Genomic DNA, 17807 nt, shown 5'->3' with positions numbered 1-17807 from the left:
CAAATGAGAATGTGTCTCATTCATGGACTTTCATCTGAGTGGACTCAGAATGATCACTCATCACTCCTCAGTCTTTAAGGTGGTTCATGGTGTTCCACATCATTTGTCTCCATTCCACAACTAATTCTCCTCCTTTGAGGATTGAAGTATGGATGGAAATGGTTGTTTTCCATGAAAACTGAGTGAACACAGTTTCCTCAGGTCCTCCAGGTGTCCCAACACCTTTATTCACCATTCCACCTTTAATGAAAAAGGACAGATGTGCTCATTTTAGCTGTCCACCTTAAATAAAAACACTAGCAAGGGATGGTTTTGACTGTTGCATTTGTGACATCAGTATAAAATCCATGTAATCAGTGACTAAAACGTTCTTAGTTTGTTCCTAACTTTTTTCAGTCCAGCTGTGGTGGACATAGAACTTCCTGATGTGGATCATCAGTGACACCTGTAAAGGCACCAGCTCCTCTGGTGGACATAGAACATGCTGACCAGGGACAACTTCCACACCTTGGAATCACAAAGTTCTATGTCCATTTAAAACTTCTTCTGTCTGTAAGCCTGTGCAGGGCTCATGACTGCGATTGAATTACGGTCGCATGCGCCTGAGAATTTCGGTAGTGCGACTGTTTTTGAGATTACGATCGCACGGTGCGCCAATAAAAAAATGAGCGAAAATTAATATGTGCGCCTAGAATAATGGCTGCAGAAGTAACTCGTCAGCTGAAAATAAACAAGCTCCACGCCCCGCTGACTGAAGCGGAAAAACTAGTCCCCGCCCCCTCGCGTGCGCAGGCGGCATAAACAAAGGGATCAAATAACTCCACCGACGTTTGAAACAATCTCCCGCCAAACCCGGTTCGTAGCGCTGGCGTTGTTCCAAGTATTTTCCCATGACGTAATGTATCCTGCAAGTCAGATGATCATGTTGCGCGAATCAACTTGCTACACGATCAGCTGACCGTAACCAGCGAATCGAGGGGCTAATGAATAAACAACAAGCGGTATCCAGACGTGTACATGATTCGTCAAAAGTTTGACTTGACTTTAGGCGTGGTGTAGACCACAGTGACTAAGGGCCTTTAGGCCATGAAATAAAAAAGTTGGTTGTTGCAAATAATGGTGTGATTCGTCTTTCTTCTCCAAGAACCAACTAAAGTATATACCACACACTGACAATTGTTTTGCACCTGTGTCAATGTAAGCTTTTTCTTTCATACTCTATTCAAATACTTTATTCTAGGTTGTTAACATTGCTTAAATACATATAGGAATATTACTTGGTATGGCCAAGAGTTTTGCTTGTTCTCCAAATTTTTTATATAATAGTGGTGCGCCTAGATTTTAGCCTGTGCTCCTAACTTTTTAGGGTTAGGAGCACAGTGCTCCTAGGTCAAAAAGTTAATTTTGAGCCCTGCTGTGGAGATTTAGAACATGAACAATCTGTTTAGGGTTCCTTCCACAGTCAACACTATTCCACACAAAAGATGATCGAGAACTCTGCAAATATCCCAGATCAGACAGGTGACATTTACAAACTCTGTTTTCTCAAAATGAGGAAAAGTGGACATAGAAGCAGCTGATTCTAGAGGGGCGATATATTGCAGAACTGATGTTTTCTTACAGCCTTACATATGACTATTGTGTATATAAACGTGTGTTTTTGGGAAAACTCTGCCTGTCCTGTCAGTGTCTGTTTCTGTCCCTCAGTGTGCATGTGTTTCTCTGTGTTTGGCTGTTGTGTTGTTACCTCCACCAGGACGTACTGTGATCGCTTTGCTTTGTGTGCTTGTGTCCATGTGTGTTTGTTTGTTTGTCTGTGTGCAAGATACCTCAAAAAGTTATGGATGGATTTTCATGAAGTTTTCAGTAAATGTTGATACTGGCACAAGGAAGAAATGATGAAATTTTGGGGGTGACTGGGGGAGGGGGGGGCCCCCTAGGCCTGATCAACACCAAAATTTAACCATTTCTTCCTTGTATCAGTATCAACATTTACTGAAAACTTCATGAAAATCCATCCATAACTTTTTGAGTTATCTTGCTAACAAACAAACAAACAAACAAACACACACAGGAAGCAGATCTGTCTTGGCGGAGGTCTGTGCTCTCTGAGTGCTTTTCTTGTTTGACTTTTTGGCTGTTGTGTGGTTTGACTCTTGTGTGGTTTGACTCTTTGGCTGTTGTGTGGTTTGACTCTTGTGTGGTTTGACTCTTTGGCTGTTGTGTGGTTTGACTTTTTGGCTGTTGTGTGGTTTGACTCTTTGGCTGTTGTGTGGTTTGACTCTTGTGTGGTTTGACTCTTTGGCTGTTGTGTGGTTTGACTCTTTGGCTGTTGTGTGGTTTGACTCTTGTGTGGTTTGACTCTTTGGCTGTTGTGTGGTTTGACTCTTTGGCTGTTGTGTGGTTTGACTCTTTGGCTGTTGTGTGGTTTGACTCTTGTGTGGTTTGACTCTTTGGCTGTTGTGTGGTTTGACTCTTTGGCTGTTGTGTGGTTTGACTCTTGTGTGGTTTGACTCTTTGGCTGTTGTGTGGTTTGACTCTTGTGTGGTTTGACTCTTTGGCTGTTGTGTGGTTTGACTCTTGTGTGGTTTGACTCTTTGGCTGTTGTGTGGTTTGACTTTTTGGCTGTTGTGTGGTTTGACTCTTTGGCTGTTGTGTGGTTTGACTCTTGTGTGGTTTGACTCTTTGGCTGTTGTGTGGTTTGACTCTTTGGCTGTTGTGTGGTTTGACTCTTGTGTGGTTTGACCTCTTTGGCTGTTGTGTGGTTTGACTCTTTGGCTGTTGTGTGGTTTGACTCTTGTGTGGTTTGACTCTTTGGCTGTTGTGTGGTTTGACTCTTTGGCTGTTGTGTGGTTTGACTCTTGTGTGGTTTGACTCTTTGGCTGTTGTGTGGTTTGACTCTTTGGCTGTTGTGTGGTTTGACTCTTTGGCTGTTGTGTGGTTTGACTCTTGTGTGGTTTGACTTTTTGGCTGTTGTGTGGTTTGACTCTTTGGCTGTTGTGTGGTTTGACTCTTGTGTGGTTTAACTCTGGCTGTTGTGTGGTTTGACTCTTGTGTGGTTTGACTTTTTGGCTGTTGTGTGGTTTGACTCTTGTGTGGTTTGACTTTTTGGCTGTTGTGTGGTTTGACTCTTGTGTGGTTTGACTCTTTGGCTGTTGTGTGGTTTGACTCTTTGGCTGTTGTGTGGTTTGACTCTTGTGTGGTTTGACTCTTTGGCTGTTGTGTGGTTTGACTCTTGTGTGGTTTGACTCTTTGGCTGTTGTGTGGTTTGACTCTTGTGTGGTTTGACTTTTTGGCTGTTGTGTGGTTTGACTCTTGTGTGGTTTGACTCTTTGGCTGTTGTGTGGTTTGACTCTTGTGTGGTTTGACTTTTTGGCTGTTGTGTGGTTTGACTCTTTGGCTGTTGTGTGGTTTGACTCTTGTGTGGTTTGACTCTTTGGCTGTTGTGTGGTTTGACTCTTTGGCTGTTGTGTGGTTGACTCTTGTGTGGTTTGACTCTTTGGCTGTTGTGTGGTTTGACTCTTGTGTGGTTTGACTCTTTGGCTGTTGTGTGGTTTGACTCTTGTGTGGTTTGACTCTTTGGCTGTTGTGTGGTTTGACTCTTTGGCTGTTGTGTGGTTTGACTCTTGTGTGGTTTGACTCTTTGGCTGTTGGGTGGTTTGACTCTTGTGTGGTTTGACTCTTTGGCTGTTGTGTGGTTTGACTCTTTGGCTGTTGTGTGGTTTGACTCTTTGGCTGTTGTGTGGTTGACTCTTGTGTGGTTTGACTCTTTGGCTGTTGTGTGGTTTGACTCTTTGGCTGTTGTGTGGTTTGACTCTGGCTGTTGTGTGGTTTGACTCTTGTGTGGTTTGACTCTTTGGCTGTTGTGTGGTTTGACTCTTTGGCTGTTGTGTGGTTTGACTCTTGTGTGGTTTGACTTTTTGGCTGTTGTGTGGTTTGACTCTTTGGCTGTTGTGTGGTTTGACTCTTGTGTGGTTTGACTCTTTGGCTGTTGTGTGGTTTGACTCTTTGGCTGTTGTGTGGTTTGACTCTTGTGTGGTTTGATTCTTTGGCTGTTGTGTGGTTTGACTCTTGTGTGGTTTGACTCTTGTGTGGTTTGACTCTTTGGCTGTTGTGTGGTTTGACTCTTTGGCTGTTGTGTGGTTTGACTCTTGTGTGGTTTAACTCTTTGGCTGTTGTGTGGTTTGACTCTTGTGTGGTTTGACTCTTTGGCTGTTGTGTGGTTTGACTCTTGTGTGGTTTGACTCTTTGGCTGTTGTGTGGTTTGACTCTTTGGCTGTTGTGTGGTTTGACTCTTTGGGTGTTGTGTGGTTTGACTCTGGCTGTTGTGTGGTTTGACTCTTGTGTGGTTTGACTCTTTGGCTGTTGTGTGGTTTGACTCTTTGGCTGTTGTGTGGTTTGACTCTTGTGTGGTTTGACTTTTTGGCTGTTGTGTGGTTTGACTCTTTGGCTGTTGTGTGGTTTGACTCTTGTGTGGTTTGACTCTTTGGCTGTTGTGTGGTTTGACTCTTGTGTGGTTTGATTCTTTGGCTGTTGTGTGGTTTGACTCTTTGGCTGTTGTGTGGTTTGTCTCTTGTGTGGTTTGACTCTTTGGCTGTTGTGTGGTTTGACTCTTTGGCTGTTGTGTGGTTTGACTCTTGTGTGGTTTGACTTTTTGGCTGTTGTGTGGTTTGACTCTTTGGCTGTTGTGTGGTTTGACTCTTGTGTGGTTTAACTCTTTGGCTGTTGTGTGGTTTGACTCTTGTGTGGTTTGACTTTTTGGCTGTTGTGTGGTTTGACTCTTGTGTGGTTTGACTCTTTGGCTGTTGTGTGGTTGACTCTTTGGCTGTTGTGTGGTTTGACTCTGGCTGTTGTGTGGTTTGACTCTTGTGTGGTTTGACTCTTTGGCTGTTGTGTGGTTTGACTCTTTGGCTGTTGTGTGGTTTGACTCTTGTGTGGTTTGACTCTTTGGCTGTTGTGTGGTTTGACTCTTTGGCTGTTGTGTGGTTTGACTCTTGTGTGGTTTGATTCTTTGGCTGTTGTGTGGTTTGACTCTTTGGCTGTTGTGTGGTTTGTCTCTTGTGTGGTTTGACTCTTTGGCTGTTGTGTGGTTTGACTCTTTGGCTGTTGTGTGGTTTGACTCTTGTGTGGTTTGACTCTTTGGCTGTTGTGTGGTTTGACTCTTTGGCTGTTGTGTGGTTTTGACTCTTGTGTGGTTTAACTCTTTGGCTGTTGTGTGGTTTGACTCTTGTGTGGTTTGACTTTTTGGCTGTTGTGTGGTTTGACTCTTGTGTGGTTTGACTCTTTGGCTGTTGTGTGGTTTGACTCTTGTGTGGTTTGACTCTTTGGCTGTTGTGTGGTTTGACTCTTGTGTGGTTTGACTCTTTGGCTGTTGTGTGGTTTGACTCTTTGGCTGTTGTGTGGTTTGACTCTTGTGTGGTTTGACTCTTTGGCTGTTGTGTGGTTTGACTCTTTGGCTGTTGTGTGGTTTGACTCTTGTGTGGTTTGACTCTTGGCTGTTGTGTGGTTTGACTCTTTGGCTGTTGTGTGGTTTGACTCTTGTGTGGTTTGACTTTTTGGCTGTTGTGTGGTTTGGCTGTTGTGTGGTTTGACTCTTGTGTGGTTTGACTCTTTGGCTGTTGTGTGGTTTGACTCTTGTGTGGTTTGACTCTTTGGCTGTTGTGTGGTTTGACTCTTTGGCTGTTGTGTGGTTTGACTCTTTGGCTGTGTGTGGTTTGACTCTTTGGCTGTTGTGTGGTTTGACTCTTGTGTGGTTTGACTCTTTGGCTGTTGTGTGGTTTGACTCTTGTGTGGTTTGACTCTTTGGCTGTTGTGTGGGTTTGACTCTTTGGCTGTTGTGTGGTTTGACTCTTTGGCTGTTGTGTGGTTTGGCTGTTGTGTGGTTTGACTCTTGTGTGGTTGACTTTTTGGCTGTTGTGTGGTTTGACTCTTTGGCTGTTGTGTGGTTTGACTCTTTGGCTGTTGTGTGGTTTGACTCTTTGGCTGTTGTGTGGTTTGACTCTTTGGCTGTTGTGTGGTTTGACTCTTTGGCTGTTGTGTGGTTTGACTTGTGTGGTTTGACTCTTTGGCTGTTGTGTGGTTTGACTCTTGTGTGGTTTGACTCTTTGGCTGTTGTGTGGTTTGACTCTTTGGCTGTTGTGTGGTTTGACTCTTTGGCTGTTGTGTGGTTTGACTCTTGTGTGGTTTGACTCTTTGGCTGTTGTGTGGTTTGGCTGTTGTGTGGTTTGACTCTGGCTGTTGTGTGGTTTGACTCTTGTGTGGTTTGACTCTTTGGCTGTTGTGTGGTTTGACTCTTTGGCTGTTGTGTGGTTTGACTCTTGTGTGGTTTTGACTTTTTGGCTGTTGTGTGGTTTGACTCTTTGGCTGTTGTGTGGTTTGACTCTTGTGTGGTTTGACTCTTTGGCTGTTGTGTGGTTTGACTCTTTGGCTGTTGTGTGGTTTGACTCTTATGTGGTTTGATTCTTTGGCTGTTGTGTGGTTTGACTCTTTGGCTGTTGTGTGGTTTGACTCTTTGGCTGTTGTGTGGTTTGACTCTTGTGTGGTTTGACTCTTGTGTGGTTTGACTCTTTGGCTGTTGTGTGGTTTGACTCTTTGGCTGTTGTGTGGTTTGACTCTTGTGTGGTTTAACTCTTTGGCTGTTGTGTGGTTTGACTCTTGTGTGGTTTGACTCTTTGGCTGTTGTGTGGTTTGACTCTTTGGCTGTTGTGTGGTTTGACTCTTGTGTGGTTTGACTCTTTGGCTGTTGTGTGGTTTGACTCTTTGGCTGTTGTGTGGTTTGACTCTTTGGCTGTTGTGTGGTTTGACTCTGGCTGTTGTGTGGTTTGACTCTGGCTGTTGTGTGGTTTGACTCTTGTGTGGTTTGACTCTTTGGCTGTTGTGTGGTTTGACTCTTTGGCTGTTGTGTGGTTTGACTCTTGTGTGGTTTGACTTTTTGGCTGTTGTGTGGTTTGACTCTTTGGCTGTTGTGTGGTTTGACTCTTGTGTGGTTTGACTCTTTGGCTGTTGTGTGGTTTGACTCTTGTGTGGTTGATTCTTTGGCTGTTGTGTGGTTTGACTCTTTGGCTGTTGTGTGGTTTGTCTCTTGTGTGGTTTGACTCTTTGGCTGTTGTGTGGTTTGACTCTTTGGCTGTTGTGTGGTTTGACTCTTGTGTGGTTTGACTTTTTGGCTGTTGTGTGGTTTGACTCTTTGGCTGTTGTGTGGTTTGACTCTTGTGTGGTTTAACTCTTTGGCTGTTGTGTGGTTTGACTCTTGTGTGGTTTGACTTTTTGGCTGTTGTGTGGTTTGACTCTTGTGTGGTTTGACTCTTTGGCTGTTGTGTGGTTTGACTCTTTGGCTGTTGTGTGGTTTGACTCTGGCTGTTGTGTGGTTTGACTCTTGTGTGGTTTGACTCTTTGGCTGTTGTGTGGTTTGACTCTTTGGCTGTTGTGTGGTTTGACTCTTGTGTGGTTTGATTCTTTGGCTGTTGTGTGGTTTGACTCTTTGGCTGTTGTGTGGTTTGTCTCTTGTGTGGTTTGACTCTTTGGCTGTTGTGTGGTTTGACTCTTTGGCTGTTGTGTGGTTTGACTCTTGTGTGGTTTGACTCTTTGGCTGTTGTGTGGTTTGACTCTTTGGCTGTTGTGTGGTTTGACTCTTGTGTGGTTTAACTCTTTGGCTGTTGTGTGGTTTGACTCTTGTGTGGTTTGACTTTTTGGCTGTTGTGTGGTTTGACTCTTGTGTGGTTTGACTCTTTGGCTGTTGTGTGGTTTGACTCTTGTGTGGTTTGACTCTTTGGCTGTTGTGTGGTTTGACTCTTGTGTGGTTTGACTCTTGTGTGGTTTGACTCTTTGGCTGTTGTGTGGTTTGACTCTTGTGTGGTTTGACTCTTTGGCTGTTGTGTGGTTTGACTCTTTGGCTGTTGTGTGGTTTGACTCTTGTGTGGTTTGACTCTTTGGCTGTTGTGTGGTTTGACTCTTTGGCTGTTGTGTGGTTTGACTCTTGTGTGGTTTGACTTTTTGGCTGTTGTGTGGTTTGGCTGTTGTGTGGTTTGACTCTTGTGTGGTTTGACTCTTTGGCTGTTGTGTGGTTTGACTCTTGTGTGGTTTGACTCTTTGGCTGTTGTGTGGTTTGACTCTTTGGCTGTTGTGTGGTTTGACTCTTTGGCTGTTGTGTGGTTTGACTCTTTGGCTGTTGTGTGGTTTGGCTGTTGTGTGGTTTGACTCTTTGGCTGTTGTGTGGTTTGACTCTTGTGTGGTTTGACTCTTTGGCTGTTGTGTGGTTTGACTCTTTGGCTGTTGTGTGGTTTGACTCTTTGGCTGTTGTGTGGTTTGGCTGTTGTGTGGTTTGACTCTTGTGTGGTTTGACTTTTTGGCTGTTGTGTGGTTTGACTCTTTGGCTGTTGTGTGGTTTGACTCTTTGGCTGTTGTGTGGTTTGACTCTTTGGCTGTTGTGTGGTTTGACTCTTGTGTGGTTTGACTCTTTGGCTGTTGTGTGGTTTGACTCTTTGGCTGTTGTGTGGTTTGACTCTTTGGCTGTTGTGTGGTTTGACTCTTTGGCTGTTGTGTGGTTTGACTCTTGTGTGGTTTGACTCTTTGGCTGTTGTGTGGTTTGACTCTTGTGTGGTTTGACTCTTTGGCTGTTGTGTGGTTTGACTCTTTGGCTGTTGTGTGTTTTGACTCTACCTGTGTGTGTACGGTATCAGCAAAGAGAAGAGCAGGAAGTTGGCAGCTCCCTGGTCCTGGCTGGTGTGGAAGAACAGCTCCAGGACTGACGGATCTTTGACCAGGGCCACACACAGCTGGTTCAGCAGCAGGACCAGCTCCGCCTCCACCTCACCACCGCTGTCTGAGAACATTTTGGTGTTTTGGATAAGGTCAGTTTAAAGTTTCCCCGTGTGAGAAGGACGTGCACGCTGACCATCTGACCATGTGACTCACCGGCTCCGCCTCCAGCTCCAGCGCAGGAGGCCAGCAGCATCATGAGTGGTCTGAGGACAGGTTTGTGGTGCAGCAGAGGCTGTCTGGCCTGAGATAACAGCATCTGATACATCCTGAGCTGCTCCAGCTTCATGTCTTCAGTGAACTGTCTCCTCAGGCTCCACAGGAACAGACGCTCCATCACACCCTCCAGCACCACGAACTCCAAGATGGGACCCATCGCACCTCCTAAAGTCAGGACATGAGATGAGACATGAGATCACACATTTACAGGATGGGACTGTTCTACTTGGACATGGGAACTGGGACAGCATTTAGAGCAGGGCTGTCAAACATGAGGCCCGGGGCCCAAATGTGTCCCCCCAAAGGTTCCAGTCCGACCCCTGGGATGAATTTCCAAAGTGTCTAAATTCCACAGTCCAGGCTGTGGAACTCATGTTAGTGTGGGTTCCACATCCAGACCAATCTGATCTACAGTCCAATAAGAACAGCAGGAGAACCCACACAGAAGAACCACTGCAGATTTACTACTGGGTTTGATGGAAAAAATAATAGTACATTATGTCTGTAAATAATGACAACTGCAAATGTTTGTCCTTGTTTTAGTGCAAAAAAATCACATTAAATTGTGAAACTCTTTCCATTTCCAAACTCTCCTGTACCAATAAAATGTGACTAACCTGAACAAATGTGTCCAACCTGAAATGTCTGTATTAAATTCAGTCCAGTTTGAACTCTTTTCTTCCTGTTCTCAGTGTTTAGTGTCTTTGGAGATCTGATCCAGAATGCACATGGACTAATGAGAAGTGGAGGAAGAAGACTGAGAACATTACACTGATTTATCTGAAGAAATGTCAGATTTTTTAAGGTTATTCACATGTGTTTTTGTTTGGATAGTTTATAAAAGTCAGTATTTTCATAATTTAACTCAGGTTTTTTGCACTCAAACACAGACATATATGTGCGGTTGTCATTATTTCTAGGTTCTTCTGTTCTTATTTGACTGGTTGGGTCCACTGCAGATCAGATCAGACTGAATGTGGAACCTGAAAGAACAGGAGTTTGAGAACCCTGGTTTAGACTCTTCATTTGACTGATTGAATCAAATCAGGTACCAGTATCAATATTCATAATCCATCATTGTTTTAAAACCAAAATAATGATTTATGGTGGAAAACCTCTCATGTAAAATTGTGTTTTAAGTGTGTGCATACAGGAATCCTTTTTGTATCATTGTGGTTGGCCTCAAAAATCTAAATTCATAACATGGATTGAGACTGTGATTATAAACTCTGTCATATTATGGTATTTTTTTTACCCTATGTGTCATAAAAGCAGCAGGAAACAGTGCAGTTTTCATTCATATAAATATGAACGATGTGTTTGTAAGAATCTCCCAATCTTAGTGATTGTTGCCTGACCTTGTCCCGCCTCTTCCTCCATCAACAGGAACAGCATGTGTTCTACGTAGTTCTGCACAGCGCTGGCCTCATCAGGAGGGATGGGGCCCAGACGCAGCGGTCCGCCGCTGACAGGAGCCGACAGGAAACTCAAGGCCCCGCTGCCGCTACGACCGGGCTCATGTTTCTCCAAGATCTTCACCACCTGGACAGAGGAAAAGACAGCGCTCAGAACTGGAACCATCCACATCTGCCCCTCTGAAGATACACCACCACGACCGAGGGAGCATCCGACTGACTGTAGGCACGTAACTGAAGGAACGGCAGAGTTTTCCTCACTTTTCGGACGTTTTTGTCATGTCACCAACACTTAGGTAACAGTGACAGAGACAAACATGTGGCCTGTTTAGTTTTGGTAAATGAGAGGGTTTTCTGCTTTTTGTCATTCATGTTTTATATTTAATTTGGTTTAAGGACAAAGTAATGACACTGGCTTTGTGATTCAGCCCTTTGTAGGAACCTGACTACGGCTGCACAGGTCAGTTCAGAGCTGCAGACACAGTCCTGAATTCTACTAAGGTCATGTTTAGACAATCCATCTGACCACACAGTCACATGACCAGACACTGCATGGACACAGATGTTCTCCCAGTGACCCTGGTACCGTTTCCTGAACTATGTGATGTTCTGGACCCTCTGGTGTCCCCAGACTGGTCCTGCCCTGGGGGGGCAGGTCCTCTATTAAAGCCAGTGTCTACTGGACAGAACCACCTAGAACCACCAGGACCACATGAACCAACCAGAACCACCAGGACCACATGAACCAACCAGAACCACCAGGACCACATGAACCAACTAGAACCACCAGGACCACATGAACCAACCAGAACCACCTGGACCACATGAACCACCTAGAACCACCAGGACCACATGAACCAACCAGAACCACCTGGACCACATGAACCACCTGGACCACATGAACCAACTAGAACCACCAGGACCACATGAACCAACCAGGACCACCTGGACCACATGAACCAGCTAGAACCACCTGGACCACATGAACCACCTAGAACCACCAGGACCACATGAACCAACCAGAACCACCTGGACCACATGAACCACCTAGAACCACCAGGACCACATGAACCAACCAGAACCACCTGGACCACATGAACCAACTAGAACCACATGAACCAACTAGAACCACCAGGACCACATGAACCAACCAGAACCACCTGGACCACATGAACCAACCAGAACCACCAGGACCACATGAACCAACTACAACCACCAGGACCAAATGAACCAACTAGAACCACCTGGACCACATGAACCAACTAGAACCACCAGGACCACATGCACCAACTAGAACCACCAGAACCACATGCACCAACTAGAACCACCAGGACCACATGAATCAACAAGAACCACCAGGACCACATGAACCAACTACAACCACCTGGACCACATGAACCAACTAGAACCACCTGGACCACATGAACCACCTAGAACCACCAGGACCACATGAACCAACCAGAACCACCTGGACCACATGAACCAACCAGAACCACCTAGACCACATGAACCAACTAGAACCACCTGGACCACATGAACCAACCAGAACCACCTGGACCACATGAACCAACCAGAACCACCTGGACCACATGAACCACCTAGAACCACCAGGACCACATGAACCAACCAGAACCACCTGGACCACATGAACCAGCTAGAACCACCTGGACCACATGAACCACCTAGAACCACCAGGACCACATGAACCAACTAGAACCACCAGGACCACATGAACCAACTAGAACCACCTGGACCACATGAACCAACTAGAACCACCAGGACCACATGAACCAACTAGAACCACCTGGACCACATGAACCAACTAGAACCACCAGGACCACATGAACCAACTAGAACCACCAGGAACCACCAGGACCACATGAACCAACTAGAACCACCTGTTCTAAGTACAGGGTCATAGGGGAGACCACTGGACTGAGCAGAACCACCAGGACCACATGGGTCCAAATGTGTTTCCATCACACTTTTACTTCTACTTCTATATCGAACCATCTCAAAAACATCCCAAGACAGTGTAAAAAACACAATTTTTTTTTCAATCTTTGACAGTTTTTGTGACATCTGCCCCTCAGAATGCAGGAAATAGTGTTTCACAGAGTCACACATTTCTAAATTTTCCAGGGCAGGGTGCCCACAGACCCCCTGTGTACATGGTGCCCCTACGCTGTGAAAAGCTCCTGGTGAGAACCCAGTAATGGAACCAGCTGCAGATCCACAGAGGAACACTGGAGGAGCGTGAAGGGCTGCTGATCTGCATCTCCTTCTGTGGCTGTTCTGGAGTCACTGTAAACCTCGGCCTCTTGGAACGTAATGCTTTCATTAAATAGTCCCACTCAATGGCTGTAACTGGAACAGTCCGTACTATACTGTAATCCAGTGTTTTTCAACCTTGGGGTCGCCAGGAATTCAAATGGGGTCACCTGAAATTTCTAGTAACTGATAATAAAAAAAAATAAAAAATTATAAAAAATATGTTTTAATAATTCTATTTATATGTCATTATAATTAAAACACCACACACTTTCCCTAAAATTTTTTTTAAAAAAAAAGCTGCATTATGTACATTATATAACCTAAATGTCATCTAAAATTTAGATTTATTTACAACTAGGGCTGTAATGATTACCAGTATAATGATAAACGGCGGTAAAATAGCAGACGGTTAGTATTACTGTTTAAATTCTAATTCTCGTGATAACTGTGTTTGATTAACACACTTTTAGGGGAAAGCGCCAATGTAAAGATCTGCTTTTATGTCAAATATTTGAGTATAGTTTCAATTTATTACAATTTTAATTTTATATTCCTAATATTTAGAACCTATATTCACTTTTAAAGTCTGTGAAAAGGTTCGTTAAACATCTGTGTGTTATTTATGCAATAAATTATATACATTTTTCAAATCAGATTTTATATTTTTTGTGTCTTTTCCGTCCTTTTGTGTTTTTATAGTAGGTTAAAGTGAAAAAATAATAGACAGATGATCTAGATGAAGTTGTGCTGAAAAAACAGATCCAAACATGGGTATAGTAAACATTTGTGTATATAGTATATAAAGGCCAAATCAAAAGGACTGAAAAACAGACAGAATAGACTCAGACCACTAAGGGTTAATATTGGAATGTTTCTGACACAGAAGGGACATTGTACTAATTATTTTATTATTATTTTTTATTTTTTTCAAAATACAACTTGGTTAAATTATTTCAGTGTGTGTATTTGTACTTTTTGAACATTTTGAGCACAGTTTCAATAATATCATGATAATAATGAGAACTGTGATAATTTTGGTCACAATAACTGTGATATGAAATTTTCATATGGTTCCATCCCTATTTACAACATAGTATAACAAAATATTACATGATCAAAAACACATTAATTTTAGCAAAAAAAAATGTCTCTGTTTTGAATGTCTGGGGTCGCCACAAATGTGTGATGTTAAAATGGAGTCAGGAGTAAAACATGGTTGGAAACCACTGCTGTAATACAAGACATTCAAGTGGATTTGAGACGGATGTGGGCGGAGTCAATGAGGAAAACATGAATGGAAGAAAAAAAGAATGTAACAGAGCAGGGCTGTCAAACTCATGTTGGTTCAGGGGCCACATTAAGCCCACTTTGGTCTGAAGTGAAATAATAACAAAATAATATAGAAATAATGTCAACTCTAAATTTCCTCTGTTTTACAGTGAAAAAAGTACAATTATGCGATGGAAATGTTTACATCTACCAACTATCCTTTAAAACATGGGTGTCAAACTCATGTTAGTTCAGAGGACAAATTCAGCCAAATTTGGTCTGAAGTGGGTAGGACCAGTGAAATAATAACATAATTATAAATAAATAATGTCAACTCCAAACTTTCCTTACATGATGAAAAAGTTTACATCTACAAACTGCTCTTTAAAACAATGTGAATAAGATGAACACCCTAAAATTTGTTAAGTAAATAAGTGCAATTTTAACAATATTCTGCCTCAGTTTATCATTGACGTCATGTTCATTACAACTTACAGATCACAGTGGATCTACAAATACTCTAAATATTCAGGAACAGACAGAATATTAACAAAATTACACTTATGTCTCTTCAGACATTTCAGGTTTTTCATATTTGTTCAGGATATTTACATTTTCTGTGAAATTATAGTTTGTTACAGTGTAAATACTGGAAAATTACATGGAAATATTTACATTTACAAAAAGAAAAAACTGGAGTTGTAAGAATTTATAGGTTATTATGATACTATTTTTCCCAGTCTGTGGGTGGAACCTGAACCAAAATTTCCATTGATCATCTTCAGTGGAATTTTTGTGTTTCATAAATCCATCCTACAGGCTGGACTGGACTGTTTGGCGAGGGGGCCCGATTTGGCCCCTGGGACGCATGTTTGACACCCCTGCAATAGTGTCTGGACTTGTGTTAACCTTTGACATCAGCTGTTTTAGACAAGGCTCACACACACACACACACACACACACACACACACACACACACACACACAGATTACTGTACATGTGGGTTTTCTTGGCGGACGCAGACAGAGCTGTGTTCTAAATGGATCCTGTGTTTAAAGGCCAAAGTCTGGGTCAGTAATGGACACACACACACACACACACACACACACACACACAGTGACACACTGCCAGCCATTATGAGGAAAGTAGGACAAACTGAGATGGAAAAGGGATCAAGAACGACAACAAACAACTCCCGTGCTTTTCCTTCTGCCTCGAACTATTGATTTACTGAATGGTCACATTTGGTTATTGACCAGCGGCTCTTCTGACGTTGTGTTTGAATATCAGGACGACCTGCTGACCCACCTGAGCCCAGTGGTTTTTAAACACGATCATGCAGGTCTCCGAGTCCACTCCTCTCAGCGTCAGAGACCTCTTCCGGTTGCCCCCGACAACCACCGAGGCCATCATTTTGAAGGGCAGGCAGGTGGTTATAGCATGTTCTGGGACTGTGATTCTGTCAACACAGGATCAGGACGGGTTTGAGGGTGAAGAGGACAGCAGCAGCAGACGGGCTGGACGAGAGAGAGAGAGAGAGTACAGTTACTACTGTGTATGTGAAGGATCCTGTCAAACTGGAACCAAAGAGCAGGACACAGGGACGAACCATTCAAGCAAGATGGAGACTACTGTTAGGAAAGAAGTTTGGAAGCATTTAAATATATACACACACACACACACACACACACACACACACATACACACACACACACACACACATACAGTGGTGTGCAAAAATATTAGAACACTGGTCAAATCTTCAGAAACTGGTGGTTTATTTTTTTTTCCCAGAGCCTGAATTTCACTTTTTTATCTTACCGGCCAACAGGCTGTAAGCTATTGTCATCATGCGGTGTCTGTAGGCGTCATCGTCATCTGTCGTTGTCATCGTCTGTCGTCATCAGTTGTCGTCTGTTGTCGTCTGTCGTCCGCTACAAATATTTCAATTGTCTTCTTCTCCAAAACTACAATTCCCATTGACTTCAAACTTGGTCTACAGCTTCTGTATGATGGTGTCAACACAAGGGGTTGACATTATTTGGATCCGGATCTGATTCTGGATTTGGTGCGACTTTGACAAATGTTCCCATTCTAACAGATAGGAAGTGGATGGATCCAATAAATCAGTATCAATGATATCAAGATGGAATTTGAATTTTGTACAGATCTGATTGGAATATGACCGAAACATGGACTATTTCTGTAATAGAATAAATACACAGAACTGGGGGAGAATAAATGGATCTGGATACATTTACCTAAGCTTTGAATTTGGACGCTAAGATACAGGGACATTGGTCCTTTTTTTTTTTTTTTTTTTGCCACTGCAAGCAACAGGCAAAGGTACTGAGAATACTTCACCTACAAATTTTCCAGTCCAGCCCTTTTTTTATATTTGACTCTAATATTTAGTGTGCCCCCCCCATATTAGGGATGTAACGATTACCGGTACAACAATAAACCGTGGTAAAATTCCCAGTGGTTAGTATTACCGTTTAAATTCTAATTATCATGATAATCGTGTTTGATTACCACACTATGAAAACTCACAGTACTGCTCATTTCCTGTATTTATCTATGAAAAAGAAACTAAAACAACTCATAGTTGTTCTGTAAAATGGTCAAACAGTTTCCATGAGGTTCCATCTTTAATGCACATGTGTATGTTTGATGTTTACATGTTAATATTTAAATGTTTCTGCCAATAAACTACATTGTGCTTATTATTATTATTATTTTTTTTTTTTCAAATTACAACTTGGTTAAATTATTTCAGTGTGTGTATTAGTACTTTTTGAACATTCTGAGCACAATTCCAATAATATCGTGATAATAATGATAACTGATAATTGTGGTCACACTAACCATGATATGAAAGGTTCATATGGTTCCATCCCTACTCTGCGGTCCTCATTAGGTCCATCCTGGGGTAAATCCGTCTACATGTACCTTTTATTATTGGGTCTAAAATGCTGGTAAAGTGTCAGACACTAAACTGAACCCAGTCTGATGGACAGACTCATTTGTGTGTTTGCTGAGGCAGTGGTATAATTCACTGATCTGCAGCTCAACATTCCATCAGGATAAATAAATAAACCTCACTGTTCCAGATTAATTGCTTAAGTACTTTCCAGAGTTTTCCGTGGAAGTGCAGGAGGTATTTGTCTGGGACCGTTTCTGGAACTTTCTTTCCTAAACCTAAAAACAGCTCAGGCCGGAACAGGAAGGAAACAGGGGTCGTCAACGGCGACAGGCAAACAGGAAGAGAGGGAAAAGAGAGAGAGAGAGACCCACCCTGGGCGTTCCGATAACATTCCGCAAATTCCCACTTAGCTGTCCAAGGAATCGCACCAACATCCGCTGTAATGCACTGGACCTCTGTGGTGATGTGGAGACATGGATGAACCTGATGGGATGAAAGAGAGAGGGAGAGAGGGAGAGAGGGAGAGAGAGAGAGAGAGAGAGAGAGAGAGAGAGAGATGAGTGAAAGGTTGTCATTCACAAATACACACAGGACAGTTACAAATCCATCATATACCATCTGGACCTCTAATCTGTGTGTGTGTGTGTGTGTGTGTGTGTGTGTGTGTCAACTGGAATTAGGTTCAGTTTCCTGTTTGGATCGCCCATCATCATTACAGTGCACAGGTGTCAAACATGCGTCCCACCAAAGGCTCCAGCTCGGCCCCTGGGAGGTTTTTGCCAAGTGCACAAATTCCAAAGTCTTGAATTGAATTAAGCAAAAAAAAAAATTGGTTTGAATTAAGAAAAAAATCTTGAATTAAGCCAAAACAAAAATCTTCAATTAAGCCAAAAAAATCTTCAATTAAGTAAAAAGAATCTTCAGTTAAGAAAAAAAAATCTCAAATT

At 42.9% G+C, this 17807-nt stretch overlaps 1 protein-coding gene across 1 annotated transcript in view; it reads right to left on the bottom strand.

Annotated features, from left to right (window-relative positions):
* The window catches only part of LOC115438136 (protein FAM160A1-like), a 34050-nt gene extending 16707 nt beyond the window's left edge, over nt 1-17343 (bottom strand). Inside the window, exons 1-5 of the mRNA XM_030161546.1 lie at nt 17228-17343; nt 15243-15379; nt 10335-10518; nt 8911-9141; nt 8659-8824 (exon numbers count right to left, since the gene is read on the bottom strand). Of these exons, the coding sequence (XP_030017406.1) occupies nt 8659-8824; nt 8911-9141; nt 10335-10518; nt 15243-15379; nt 17228-17294 (785 nt within the window). The 5' untranslated portion in view covers nt 17295-17343. The remainder of the gene's footprint in view (nt 1-8658; nt 8825-8910; nt 9142-10334; nt 10519-15242; nt 15380-17227) is intronic.
* Nucleotides 17344-17807: the final 464 nt, after the last annotated feature.

This window comes from Sphaeramia orbicularis, chromosome 18 (assembly GCF_902148855.1).
Source record: "Sphaeramia orbicularis chromosome 18, fSphaOr1.1, whole genome shotgun sequence".
Classification (NCBI taxonomy): Eukaryota; Metazoa; Chordata; class Actinopteri; order Kurtiformes; family Apogonidae; genus Sphaeramia; species Sphaeramia orbicularis.
This window is presented reverse-complemented; position numbering and strand designations above follow the sequence as displayed.